The following is a 13,449-nucleotide window of genomic DNA, read 5'->3' as shown; positions in this document are numbered from 1 at the left end:
CCTTGATGCACATGAAGTGATCTTCAAACTCATCATTGAACTCGCTTTCACTCCTTTCCCTTCATTCTATGGGTTCTAACATTGAGTCTTTCAACCATTTATTGATGAAAACATGACAAATTAACCTTAGGGAAGGCATCTATAGGAATTTCGCTCTGAGAGTGGAGCACATGAAGTTCGCTCCAAGATGAGTGCACATGAAGTTCGCTCCAAGATGGGTGCACATGAAGTAACCCTCTAACTTGCTCTTCATCTCAAATTCAAAATTGTTCTCTTCTAAGCATGTTAAGACATCAAATCAGCTCAAGGGAATGATCTATTGGCAGTTTTGCATCTTATCTTGGGTGAATGAAGCAAATTCGCTCCAAGGTTCATGCACATGAAGTTGGCTCCAATTACCTTGCACATGAAGTTCGCTCCTATTGCCTTGCACATGAAGTTTGCTCCAATTTGAGTGCACATGAAGTGAGTTTGAAGTCAAAATTGAACTTGTTCTCAATCTTTTTATTGCTTCATTGATTCAAATCTTGGGTTTTCTATTCATTCATTCATGGAAACATGTCAAACTTCACCTCATGAAGGCCTGAAAGGAAAATTCACTCTTCTCAAAGAGCACATGAAGTGAAATTCGCTCCTCAAGAGGAGCACTTGAAGTTCCTTTCAAATTAAAATCATGTTCACTGTCTTCACTCATGATAACTCAAACGCTTCAATTCGCACTCAAACAAGGCTTCTAAGGCGAATTTGCTCCAAAGGTGATGCACATGAAGCGAAGTCCGCTCCACAATGAATGCATATGAAGTGAAGTCCTCTCCAAAGTGAATGCACATGAAGTGAAGTCTGCTCGAAAGTGGATGCACATGAAGTGAGCTCCAAAACTCATGCACCTGAAGTGGATTGAAACTTGACACTTAGTTTTTTCTTGCTCATTCTCCTTCATTCCATTCATTCAAGCTTGTTGAAACTAGACTCATGGTGCGTTTTAGGAACAATTTTGCTCTCAACTAAGGGCACTTGAAGTGAATTTTGCTCCTCAAGAGGAGCACTTGAAGTAGCTTGAAAATGCATTTTTGAGTTGAACCTTATCACTTTATGCTTTAGTTCATGCCTCTATATACTATAAGACCTCAAAATTCACCTTGCTTGTGATTTCACCTTCAACTTGAGGCAATAAGAGTGAAATTTTCTAAGAGTGAAGGGCACATGAAGTTGCCTACGTACTTGACCCAATTGATGTTTCCTTGCATTGCTTGATTGGGCTTGATCTTGAAGAGTTCCTCCATTAGACCTCTTTCTCTTTATGTTTATTTTGACCTCATTTCACCCCCAAATGAAGAGCTATCCTCCTGACTCCCGGGCCCTCGACCATCTATATCTCATCAATGCAAAGGCTAATAGCTAAGGACTCTAACACTATCCTAGAAAGCAGAAAAAAAGTGGGGGTCCCCATTCGCAATGGGGCGATGTGTGAATACCTCACAACACGTCCCTCTTGAGAAAATCAATGCCCCAAACAGGAGCAAACAAACACCCAAACACACTTTTTCTTCCCACGATCCTTCTTCTAAGGCTGGCAGCTACCAATACGTCCTCCTTCAGTAATAAACCTCATGCTAAATATACATGTGTCCGGCAACCACATTATATAACAGAGGAAAGACCACACAACCTTATGCCCTCTTCACTATTGGCTAAGATTCAGAAGATAGCAAATACAACATCACCTCAATCACTTAAATTTAAGGCTTAGCTTTCAATACATTCAACTTCAACACTCAATATAATTTCACAAAGTTGACACCACAGCAGATATTAATATTCTACGTTTCTGAAATATTTAACAAGCTGGTGGCTGAAATCATTATCTCTAGATTTATTAATACATTTGACCTGATGTCTTTAAATAACTCACTATGCAAGCTCCTTTAGATTTAATCGCCCTTATTTAATCAAATGCAAGTCGCCCACCTTTGAATAGATAATAAGTCTCCAAATAATAATACTTTATTTTACCCAACCAATAGTTTGTTCTCCAGTAAGAAAAAGTTCTCACCAAATCAGATTTTCACAATATTAAATAACTCTTTGATACCTCAATAATTGGACTTTCAAGAAGACTTCACCAATTTTACAATGAAGCTCAAATGTGAATCCCGAAATGAATCCACGTGTTAATGGAATTGGGTTTTCGTCCAATTCTCGAGAAATCCCAAGGGTTTCCATCCTTAGGTTTCTTGAACTGAAAGCCAGAAGCTTTTCAAGAGAAAATAACAAACCAAACATATCTAAATGACTCCCTCATTCCTCCTTTTATAATCTTTCCTGGAACTTTCCGAAAAGAATATAATTTTAATCCATTTTAATAAAGTGACTTGTTTCTAAATTTCCATAATATAAGGTCACTTATTAAAATAGTTGAGGAAGTTTTTGTTTTTGATATTAAAAGCAGCAAAAACTGGGTGCTGGCCCAAGATACAAAGCCTGACAGCAGAAACCAAAACACTAGTGACAGCACATTAACAGCATATTAATCGCTGGCAACCAGTAAAGCTAAACTAACAGCAAGAAAATAAACTGTAATGTAACCTGATAGCTTCGGGATAACAGTCATAAAAACACGAATAAAATATCAGTAAATATAATAGTAAAAAAGGTCTCAGCCCAAAAAGGTAAAAGCTAAAATTAAAACAGGGACAAGCCCTAACAGTTCTTGTTGATTCTGCAACCAGCCTGCTGAAAGACATTTGACCAGCCCTCAATCAGGAACTTATAAAGTTTCCTGTGGGTTTCTTTGTCCTTCTCCGTTTGACCAGCCATGTTTTGTTGAAGTAGATAGAGAGTAGTTGCAGAGCTATGCATAACCTTGAGCCCGAATCTTGAGACAGAGCCCATTTTTCTTTCAATGTCGTCCATCCTCTCATTGATCTTGACAAGCTCTGCATCTAACTGCCCACATTTAGAATAGGTCCCTCCCCTATCTTGGTGACAGATCCCTTCCGGATTTTTGGCTGCATCATCCACCTCGTCCAGCATCATCTCCTGTGTCAAGTCAAGTGGTCCCTCTGTAATGTCCCCACTTTGAAATAGAATTTAATAATAAATAATAATAATAAAATTTAAAGATTAGAGATTAAATTAAAATATAAAAGAATAGAATTAAATATAATTAATTAAAATTTAATTAAGTTAATGAATGGTCAAAAGACGTGGAAGGAAAAGTTGTGACTCCCTCAACAATGAGATATAAAAGGGAGAAGAGAACCTCATTTGAGAGGGGGATAATTGGGAAATGAGAAGTGCACATCTGATTTAAATAAGAAGTGCAGACCTGATTATGAAAGGTTATGTCCCTTTCAAAGGGCAGAAATAATGAAGGGTCACACTCTTTCAAAAAGATGCTAATGGTGAAAGGGTGTGTCCCTTGCCAAAGGGCATGCATGATGAAGAGGTGTGGCCTCTCCCTCACATTGAGAGATATAAATGAAAGGATTCAAAGCATCCAGGAACATCACCATGGATTGGATCAGATCAGAACTATTACTAAGTTACAGGCAGTAGCATCTTGGTTGTTGGCGTCATACTTAATTTCATAAATATTCATAATACATAGAGGAAATTATAAAGTCTGCCAGCAAGGAATATACATAGAAATTGCCAGGAAGGAAATGAGAGGAGGGAATAAACAAGGAGTATTGATCTAAGTCTGCCAGTAAGGTAAGAAAGGAGCACAGGAAGAATCTTCAGGTCTGCCAGAATAGGAAAATAGGAGCAGGCAGCAACAGGTATGTAGAAGACCAATTTTTGTTAGAATATTAAAGTATAGCAGTCAACAAATTATAATTATATTAAATCTTTTTGATATATCATTAATGGTAATTGTTGTGTATAGTGTTAATCAAATAGAAGGCATTAATATGATATTAATTTGAGAGACAAATTAGATAAATAATATTAAAATGATAATAGTGTCAGACTGGACGTATAAATATATATCTGCACATTAATTCTGGAATACACAATACAATTAAATTCAGGCTGCACAAAATATTGTAATGCTGTAACTCCATATGATGCGAATAATAGAAGGAATAATAAATTCAGTATAATGGAATAATTGTAATAAATGGTTAATACTGATACAAAGATACTAACAAAAAATATGGATGATAACACAATACAAGGCACTAATGTAATATAATAGAATGTGACATTTATATCAGATATAATGGATTATCATAATGTGATTAATTGAATAAATATAATAAATGGTTCATTGTAAATGAGGGACTCTCTTAAGTACGCCACTCCATAGTGGATGCCTAACACCTGTCACATGGAGCCAAGAGGGGTGAAGCATTTGCTCTTGGGCTTAAGAGACGTGGTTGTGATGAGGGGGAACAACGATAGAACACCTTGTTGGGTACGCCACTCCATGATGGATACCTAACACCTACCATATGGAACCAAGGGGGATATGGTATTTTGGCCTTGGGCCTAGGAGGGATGGTTTCTTGGACACCCCGTCCAACTAATGGACCAAAGGAATTGATTAGTAATTGACTTACAAACTGACTTTATATAATAATCTGATCATATTCAACAAATATACTTCTAACAGTCATTAATATAGCAGATTGGATATCATTTGATATAATTCATATTTTAGTTTAAGTATTATTTCATATATGCTCTCTAATTTTGTTGCAGGAAAACAATATACAAAGGTACGCCTATAAAACCCAATTACTTATTTATAGATTTGGCCAAATTTGCGTTAAATTAAAGTGTTACTATTTAGGGGACATTACACCCTCTTTGACTGAATCCAAGACACGGGTAGAACTATTATCAGTGTCGGAATCCTCATCCCCTTTAGTCTCCACATTGTTGGCAAGGACTTTTTGGCATTCTTTAACAATGTCTTCAATATTTTTCTCCTCATTTGCTTCAGAGTCCGAATTGTTAACAACACCTTTCCCTCCCCATGGTCGTTGTCTTGAGGCGAGCCTATTGGAACGCCTTGGGGTGCTAGTCTCATCCACCTAGTCCTCCTCCGAGTCCACCTCATGCAGAATGACTTTAGCTTTCTTGGTTTTGGCCGGTTCCAAATTAGTAGGGGAGGGGTTCTTTGTTATGGCTATATAGTCAGAAGTTTTGTTAGGAAGGGATGGAAGCTAACTTTGGTGTGAGCGGAGGCAAGGTCTCTTAGTTCCTTTCTTCCGACTAGGGCCCAACAAGTCCATGGCATTAGCAATGGGTGTAGGTGAAATATCAATACTCTGCACAGTAATAGGACGGGGTGGGCAGAGAGCAAGGTGGAAGTGATAAGGCCGAAAAATGAGGCCTTGGTGAATAGGGATGGGTTTTTTGCCCTGAGATTTGGCATTATCCACCACTTCAAGAATAGCATTTTCAAGGGAGTGAAGGAGGAAAAAAGGAAAAACAATTCTTAAATTATTGCAGAAATGGTTAAGAAGAGGGAAATGGTAGTAATAGAAGACTTTAAACCTTCCCTCAAGAGTGAAATATTTCATAATCATTAGACATACCTTATTCCACGGGTTTGGCAGCTCCTCCCTGGAAAATCTACCATGAAGCTTGATGGGTGCTCATCATCCTTGAAGAACATATTGAGACTTTCTGTATTCGTAACCCTACTGGTTTTCTTCCATTTTCTCCCCTTCGTGGAGAGTCCAGTCGCCTGAGCGATGACCTCCTCATTAATTTCGAAGGAAATCCCTTTGATGGTGACCCCACGTTCGATCTAAGAGGAGGCAAACTGGATTGAAAGGATTTCATTGTGTCCAGAAGAATTTGTCCGGTCTAGGGAAAAAGGGAATCCTGATTTTGTTCATTACATTTTGAAGTTCAATAGCTTTTTGAACTAATAGTGGGAGGTTAGTGCAGTAGAGGTCAATGTTTCTCCATTTGCAATGGGGAGAGATGCATTCCTTCACCAAGGTGCCAAAGTGACGCTTGCGGTGGGATTGAAGCTCTCTTAGGCTTAGATTCGCATTTAGGGGGCCCTCTCCCAACCAGTCATCCTCCCAAAATCTAATGATGTTCCCATCACTCACTTTCCATTGCAAGTTCTCCATGATGACACCTTTACATTTTAGAATGTTGTTCCAAACTTTTGAACCTGATGGTAAATCCCTCATCGAAATAATTGAAGGGAAGTCTTGGGAATTAAGATACTTAGCTCTCATGATATGACTCCAATCAGCTTCGCCAATAGAGAGTCACCATCCCAGTTTAGCAATTAGGGCCCTATTGAGTATAGAGATTTTTCTAATGCCTAGGCCCCTCGGGTTTTTTGGTAAACAAATAGTATCCTAGTTGACAAGAGCTATTCGTTTTTTATCTTCCACACCTGTCCATAGGAAGGTTTTTTGTATTCTCTCAAGTTTCTCTGCCATGCATCCAGTGATTCTAAAGAGAGATAAGAAGTAAACTGGGATACCTTGTAAGGAGGCTGTCAGAAGTTGGAGCTTTCTTGCACTGCTAAGAATCTTTCCTTTCCACCTCACCAGTTTCTTCTGCAATCTTTCAAGAATGGAATTCCAAAAATTCAGAGTCACCTCCTCGACAGTAAGAGGGAGGCCAAGGTAACTGCCCGGGAGAGTCGCACTTTGGCAGCCCATGATTCGAGTAATCTTGTTACGGAGGTCCAAAGTAGTGTTGAGAAGTAGATACTGCTCTTTTGATAATTGATGTGTTGACCCGAAGCAGCAGCATATTTTGAAAGACGGGATTTCCATTCTCTAGCTTCAATAATTGAGGCCCTTTCAAATAGTATGGTATTATCCACAAATTGTTGAAGGACAGGGGGGGGAGGGTGGAAGCAGCCTTAATACCAAGAATTTTATTAGAGTGGATTAGTTTTGTGAAGTTGCTACTGAGGACCTTTAATAGCTCCAAAGAATCCTCTGGGAATACCATTGACCAAGACAGAGAAATTGACCATTTCAATGCACTGCCTAATAATGTAATGAATTTATCCGAGAAGCCAATGTGTGCTAGCACATTGTAGAGGAATCTCCAAAAGACCCTGTCATAAGCTTTGGAGATATCCAATTTGAGAACCATACCCAGCATTTTGCATTTATCCATAGAGTGGATGATTTCATGAGTTGTGACAACAGCATCAATGATTTGCCTACTCGGAACAAAGCCTTTGTGGTTGTTACTTACAATCCTATTAAGAAAGGGTTTAATTCTGTTAACCAAGATTTTAGAGAAAATCTTATAGATGGTGTTGCATAGGCTTATAGGCCTGAAATCCCCAATAGTTAGTGGGTCTTGCACTTTAGGGATGAGAGCTATGTAGGTATTATTTAGCTTCTTGAAGAGTTTACCTGAATGGAAGAAATCCTTGGCAGCTTTGACAATATCATCAGCAATAATGTCCCAGAATTCCTGGAAGAAGGCTGGGGGAAAGCCATCAGGTCCAGGGGCTTTGTAGGCCCCCATGGAAAACACTGCCTCATGCACTTCATCCTCCGAGATTGGTGCCAAAATTTGACCATTATCTTCAGGGCTAATACTGGATTGGATGCAGTTTAACAGTTGATTTTCAAGGGAGGGGGACCCTCCACCAAGGTCCTCTCTGAAAGTATTCTTAAAGTGGTTGACTGCAATCTCCCCAATAGCATTCTCCTCCATGACCTCTCTGTTTCCCTCGTCAAGGAGTTTTCTAATGGTATTCCTTTTCTTGTGTCTGCAGGCAGATCTATGAAAAGGAAGTTTTTGTTATTTTAATGACTCTTTTAAATAATTAATATTAGTTGTCTTATAATTATTTATTTTTCGACACCTTAATTTTAATCATTTAATTATTTTTGAAGGTCAAACAAAAGGGGACATTACAAAAAGCAACTAAATTAGTAAATACACAGTATATATAGTTCAGCAGGACTACATATATGCACTTGGCATATACTATAAGTATAGACAAATGCATAAAAAGTTATCAAAACAGGACCCATAAACTATTTTTTAGGACTTTTTATAAGTTTTGACTACAATAAAAATTGAAATATTTAAAAGATACAAATTAACAAACAACTTTGTATTTGGTCTTCACAATGGTCCTGTACAAAAATTATGTGGAGAGTGAAGGAATGTGTGTGTTTCACTGTGGAAAGTTTTTTCATGTATGAATTGCTGTTGACTTCTGCATGCCAGCTTTATAATTGTTAAATTTCATCAACCTCGAAAGAATCCGGACTTGGCTTTCATGATTTGGGTAAAAAAAATTAACATAAAAATGAACTTAGAGTAATTCAAACTGATATCTTTTCTCCAACACTCCGACAATTCAACTTTTTATAAGACTTATTATAAACTAAGGAAATTATTAGCCTAACACACAGAAGAGAATATTTTAATTTAACTGAGATTGAGTCTGAAGTAAAGCATATGTATCAAGTCTCATGCTACCTTTATTCTTGGACTTCTATTTTGATTAACATTACCTTACTGATTTATTTTGTGTTATTCAGGTATGGGTGCAGGCCTGCCAAAGTATATCGCTATAAATTTAAGTGACATAGAAGCTATTGGCTTTAAGGAAGGTGAGGAGGTTTCTTTAGAGAGTTTGAAGAGCAAAGGCTTGATCAATCCTTCTGGAAGGGAGAGAAAACTTCCACTGAAGGTGTGTATGGTCATATAAATTAGCTGAAAACTGGTTATAAATTCAAGCAAGGATCTATCATGCAAGTATTCCATCTATTCTTCTCTCATAATTACATTATACTTCAGTATATTTGTTTGTAACATGCTTACTTTGTTTTTGATCTTTGAGTTTATTTGCTAGCTAGCCATGGTTTGAGGCACAATATGTCAATCCTCTATGAACATTTTTTCGATAAGCTAGGGAAACTTTGTTTGAATTCTAACTAGGGGGGATTTGAAGCTTTATATCAGATTAATTGGAGCCATATCAGATTTAATTTAAAAGTAAAACACTTTTGGTTGCCCTGTCATATGTTATAATTATTATTGTATGAAGAAGTTTCTAGTGCTACGAAAAAGAACAATGTAGCTTTGTCAAGGAAACTAACAGTTGTAGTCATGATGTTTCCATAGCCCAAGTCAATGTTTTAGTATGCTTATGCTAAATTGTTGGTGAGGCCAAGAGGAGGTGTATAGAGCTTGATAAACAAGAAAAACAAGGGTAGGTAAAACAGAGTTAATTTTTTTTTATAAAACTAGCTGGATTGGCTTATCCCATAAAATAACTGACTCTCTCAAAAGTTGGCACATCTCCCACATATATAGGGAAGGTAATAAAGTTGCGGACTATTTTGCCAACTTTGGAGTTCAAGCTTATGATAAAATTATATGGCAAAAAGGGGACCGGTTGGACGATGAAGTGGAGGGAGTTATTAAGGCTGGATAGCCTAACCAGTGGAGAAGTTAATTTGCCATGATTGATTTTTCCATGAGTGTTTTTCGAGCTTGTTGTGTTAAGAACACATCACAGGCACCACGCATTAATTTTCATTCTAGAGGCTTCTCTTCGCAAAAGAATGAGAGGTACCTTGAAGAGAAAGGCAGTGGGACCTCCTCCTGATTTCCAGAAGTTAAAGAAGACCACCAATACAATGATCGAGATTGAAATGGAGATGGCATAGTCAATGAATTTGCTGGACTAGGGCTGGTGCTCTGCTGCCTCTTCGTTGGGTCTGTTTTCGCTAGCGTTTTTGCTGTCTTTTTGTTTGCCCCCTCTCTGTTTTGAGGCTTATTGTATATCTTATGGGGCAGTATGGTCTTTTGTGGTCTCTTTTTGGCTTAATGTCTTGTTAAGTCTGGACTACTCTATGCTTTTTTGTTAAAGGGTTTCGGGTCCCTTCAAAACCTGTTTTACCTTAATCAAAAACAACAATAATAAAATTTGGTCTGTTAGAATATCCATCTATTAGAAATTATCATTATTATACTATTATCTAATTTATTATACCCATATATTATTATTATAAAATTATTATTTTTAGATAATATTGAGGGTTCCATAGGGGTCCTTGCCCCAAAACAAAATATAAAGCAGTACATGAGAAGGGTTTGAATTACCAACTAACAAAATGTTGTGAGAGCCAAAAAAAATACTACACAAACAAAAATAGGGCATCAAAATGCTATGCTGACTGAAAATAATAACCACCCAAGACATTATAGAAGAGAGGAATTAACCCTAGAATTTGCAACACCCCACCATTATTAGAAAATTATTATTGATAATATCATTATATTATAAAATAGTAACATCATCATCATCATTGTTTTTTCCTATGCTAAAAGATGGAGACAATAGGGATCCTCATCCTTGAAACAATCAAAATACAAAAAACTAACAAAAAGTAGCACTTAGGCCACAACAAAGAAAAAAACTAGAAAAAACAACCAACCAGCTATCACCAAAAAAATGCCATAAACAAAAACTAACTATAGGAAACCAAAGCAAAGCTGAAAGCATGAAACCAACTACTTAGAGCCACCATAGAAACATATTGATTCCAAGTTCATAATACCCTTATCTTTTTTGAGTGTAGTATATTGCGCTCTACTGAGTGCATGAAGGAGTATGTGCTCTAATTTCTCTTAGATGCATATGAACTAGCAACTTATTAAGACAAAATTAGAGAGTTAAGAGTTATCAAATTAAAAAAATTGAACTATAAATGAAACTTAAAAGATAAAATATTTTTTTAATAAGATTTGCAATATAATTTTGATTGCAATAGTTTGTAGGTGTTTGAATGATTGGCCATAGAAATACCACCAACTATGAGCATCAACCTTAAACTTGTCATGAAAAGAATCAATACTAAAGTCATTAGAGCTTACAAAACTTATAAAATCAATCCAAATTGCATCTTACATGTTAGGATCAATGAAGTGTCTACGAAGTGTTGCCTTGTACCCTTGGTTGACTTCAACATCTCTATATGGGGCAATCCTTGTCGAGACAAAAAGGATCTCAACACTATAATATTTGGGACTCAATGTAAATGCAAGAAAATGTAGTGGGGTGTTCATTTTTTTCCATCTCTCTTTAATAATTGTGTGTAGCTATTTGAAGAAAGTTTCTTTAGGATCCTGCTCTTTCTCGTTTATGATGGTCTTCATTTTCTCAATCATTCTCCCAAACAATGCCTATCCATGTCAGTATAATGGATCATATTCAATATGACCTCGATGAAATCGAGAAGCTATTCATCATGATCCCACCAAATATTATCTACAATTATCCGTTTAGTATTTGCTGCCCTTTTAGTGCTAGATTGCTTCCATATGGACCAATTTTGGTTGATGATAATGTTAGAAAGTGCCTCTCAATCCTTCACAAGCCATCTCAAGACAATTGTGTTGGAGGCAAAACAGGTCTAAACAACCTATTTGGAATCAAAATAAAAAAAATCAAAATTTGCTAAAATTAAAATTAAAATATTTTTGTTTATCAAAGTGAAACATATTTGTTAAAATAAATGTCATTGCTTCACTTACCTTTAACAACTCCAACTTTGAGAGTGCTCTAAATATGCCTTGTGACATGTGGTGGTTGGTGATGAATATTTGGATCTCTTCATCGTCAACATGCACTTATTTGGTCCAATCAATTTTTGGTGCAAACGTTTTGTAGCATACAATTGAGAGAGTGTACAATGTCCAAAAAATGTGTGAATAATGCTCTACCACTAATAAATCTACTGCTATACAATTTTTGGCATTATTGATTATGACTTGAACATTTTTGAGGCCCCACTTCCTCAATGGCTGTCATGAGAATGTAAATGCACCATCCCCGACTTCCTCAATACCACACCCATTGCAAATCCAAATGTAATTCCTACCATCGAGAAGTGTTGTGCCATATCAACATATTTTCAGAGAGTAGAATTTGGGTCTTTTTTTGAAGTGGAGTTTACTCATGTAGCTAAAATTGGTTGACATTGTAATCCCTATAGCAACAAGTTCAATAAACAACACATTGAAAACCAAAAAATATATATAATATCTGATTCATTAAAAAAATTCAAGCATGTGCCTTAGATTCATAGAAGAATGGAAACAAAACAGGAATTTTAAGACAAAACAATAGAGTTCATTTGTGAAAAAAGAAATGTAGAAAAAAACTAAAAACTTGAAAAGTACCCAACTTTTTGGTAAAATGCTTCTTCTACAATTTCTTTGGCAACAAATGGGCTCTTGCACATGTGTAGGAATAGCAAACCAACCATTTTGGAACCTTCATTGACCAATCTTCAATTCTAATCGTGCAATGACAAGCAAGAATGAAATTTCAAAAAGGATGAATGATTTTTTTGTTTTGCATTCACAAGAATTGAAATTACTTTGTTTTTGTCTTTAAAATATCTTGGAATTCATGTTTTAGGGTGAAAGGTGGCAAACTCAACAAAAGTGATAGGTTCATCACGATAGGATCAACTGGATGCCAAATTCGGCGTAGGTTCACCTTGGCGATCCACAATGCGTGTAGAACCCTAGATGACCTTCTTGTGTATTGAACTTGGACCCAAATCTGAGCCAGATTGGACCCAAATTAGTAACATAGGTTATTAGGCATGAGTTTTCGACAACCCATGAACTTAGTAATATAGAGTACCAAAAACACTCTATATTACTACTATAGAGGTGTTATGTGTTTTCACACATGACATTTAGTGGAACAAATTGTTCTCCAAAGGTTGACGATGACCATTCTATTCAAGGGGCTAGAGCTTAAAGTAAGGAAAATACAACACAAACTCCTATTTCCAAAGAAACTTTGATTAACAAATGAGATTTGCAATTCTAAACAAATATAATCCAAGATCAATCTCACCACATTTACTCATTATGTTCATGTGTAAATTGACAACAATAAAGACTTACAGCCAAAGTAATATGACAATGCAAATACATGACATGAGTTTGAATCAATCTAAATACTAACCTAAGTAACTAAATACTAATCGAATCGTAGTCTAAAATGCAAAAGATTACGAGAAAAGTGAAAGGTTAGAATAATCTTGCATTATCTTGATGCCAATGTCTAATTTTGTAAAGTAGACAAATCCAATCAAAATCAATTCTTGCTGAACTAGGCTTCACAAAATCAGAGATAGAAGATGGTGCGATCTGCCAAGGATCAACTCTGAAGAGAAACAAGTACAACCACCATATTCCATGTGCAAACTAAACACAAATCCTCACAACCATTGATGCTAAAGGTATGTTATGAAGCACCTAGTTTAGATCAATTTTATTTCAATGAATTATAGATAGGAAATCAGAATATCATAACTTAATTCGGAAAACCATCAAACAAACAAGATAAAAGCAAAACAAAGTAGTATTCAAATATAAAACTTCAAAACAATGGTTTCCAACCATTTACAATTTCAACTTGCTAGGGGTATAGAGATTCCTAAACAGGGAAAAAAC

At 36.3% G+C, this 13,449-nt stretch overlaps 1 protein-coding gene across 1 annotated transcript in view; it reads left to right on the top strand.

The window, feature by feature from the left end:
* LOC131069135 (large ribosomal subunit protein uL15c) overlaps positions 1 to 13,449 on the top strand; it is a 70,801-nt gene that overhangs the window by 14,953 nt on the left and 42,399 nt on the right. The window contains exon 4 of the mRNA XM_058004474.2: positions 8,505 to 8,656. Within this exon, the coding sequence (XP_057860457.2) occupies positions 8,505 to 8,656 (152 nt within the window). The remainder of the gene's footprint in view (positions 1 to 8,504; positions 8,657 to 13,449) is intronic.

The sequence above is a fragment of the Cryptomeria japonica genome, chromosome 1 (assembly GCF_030272615.1).
Source record: "Cryptomeria japonica chromosome 1, Sugi_1.0, whole genome shotgun sequence".
Lineage (NCBI taxonomy): Eukaryota > Viridiplantae > Streptophyta > Pinopsida > Cupressales > Cupressaceae > Cryptomeria > Cryptomeria japonica.
Note: the sequence above shows the minus strand (reverse complement) of the source record. Positions and strands in the feature narration are given on the sequence as shown.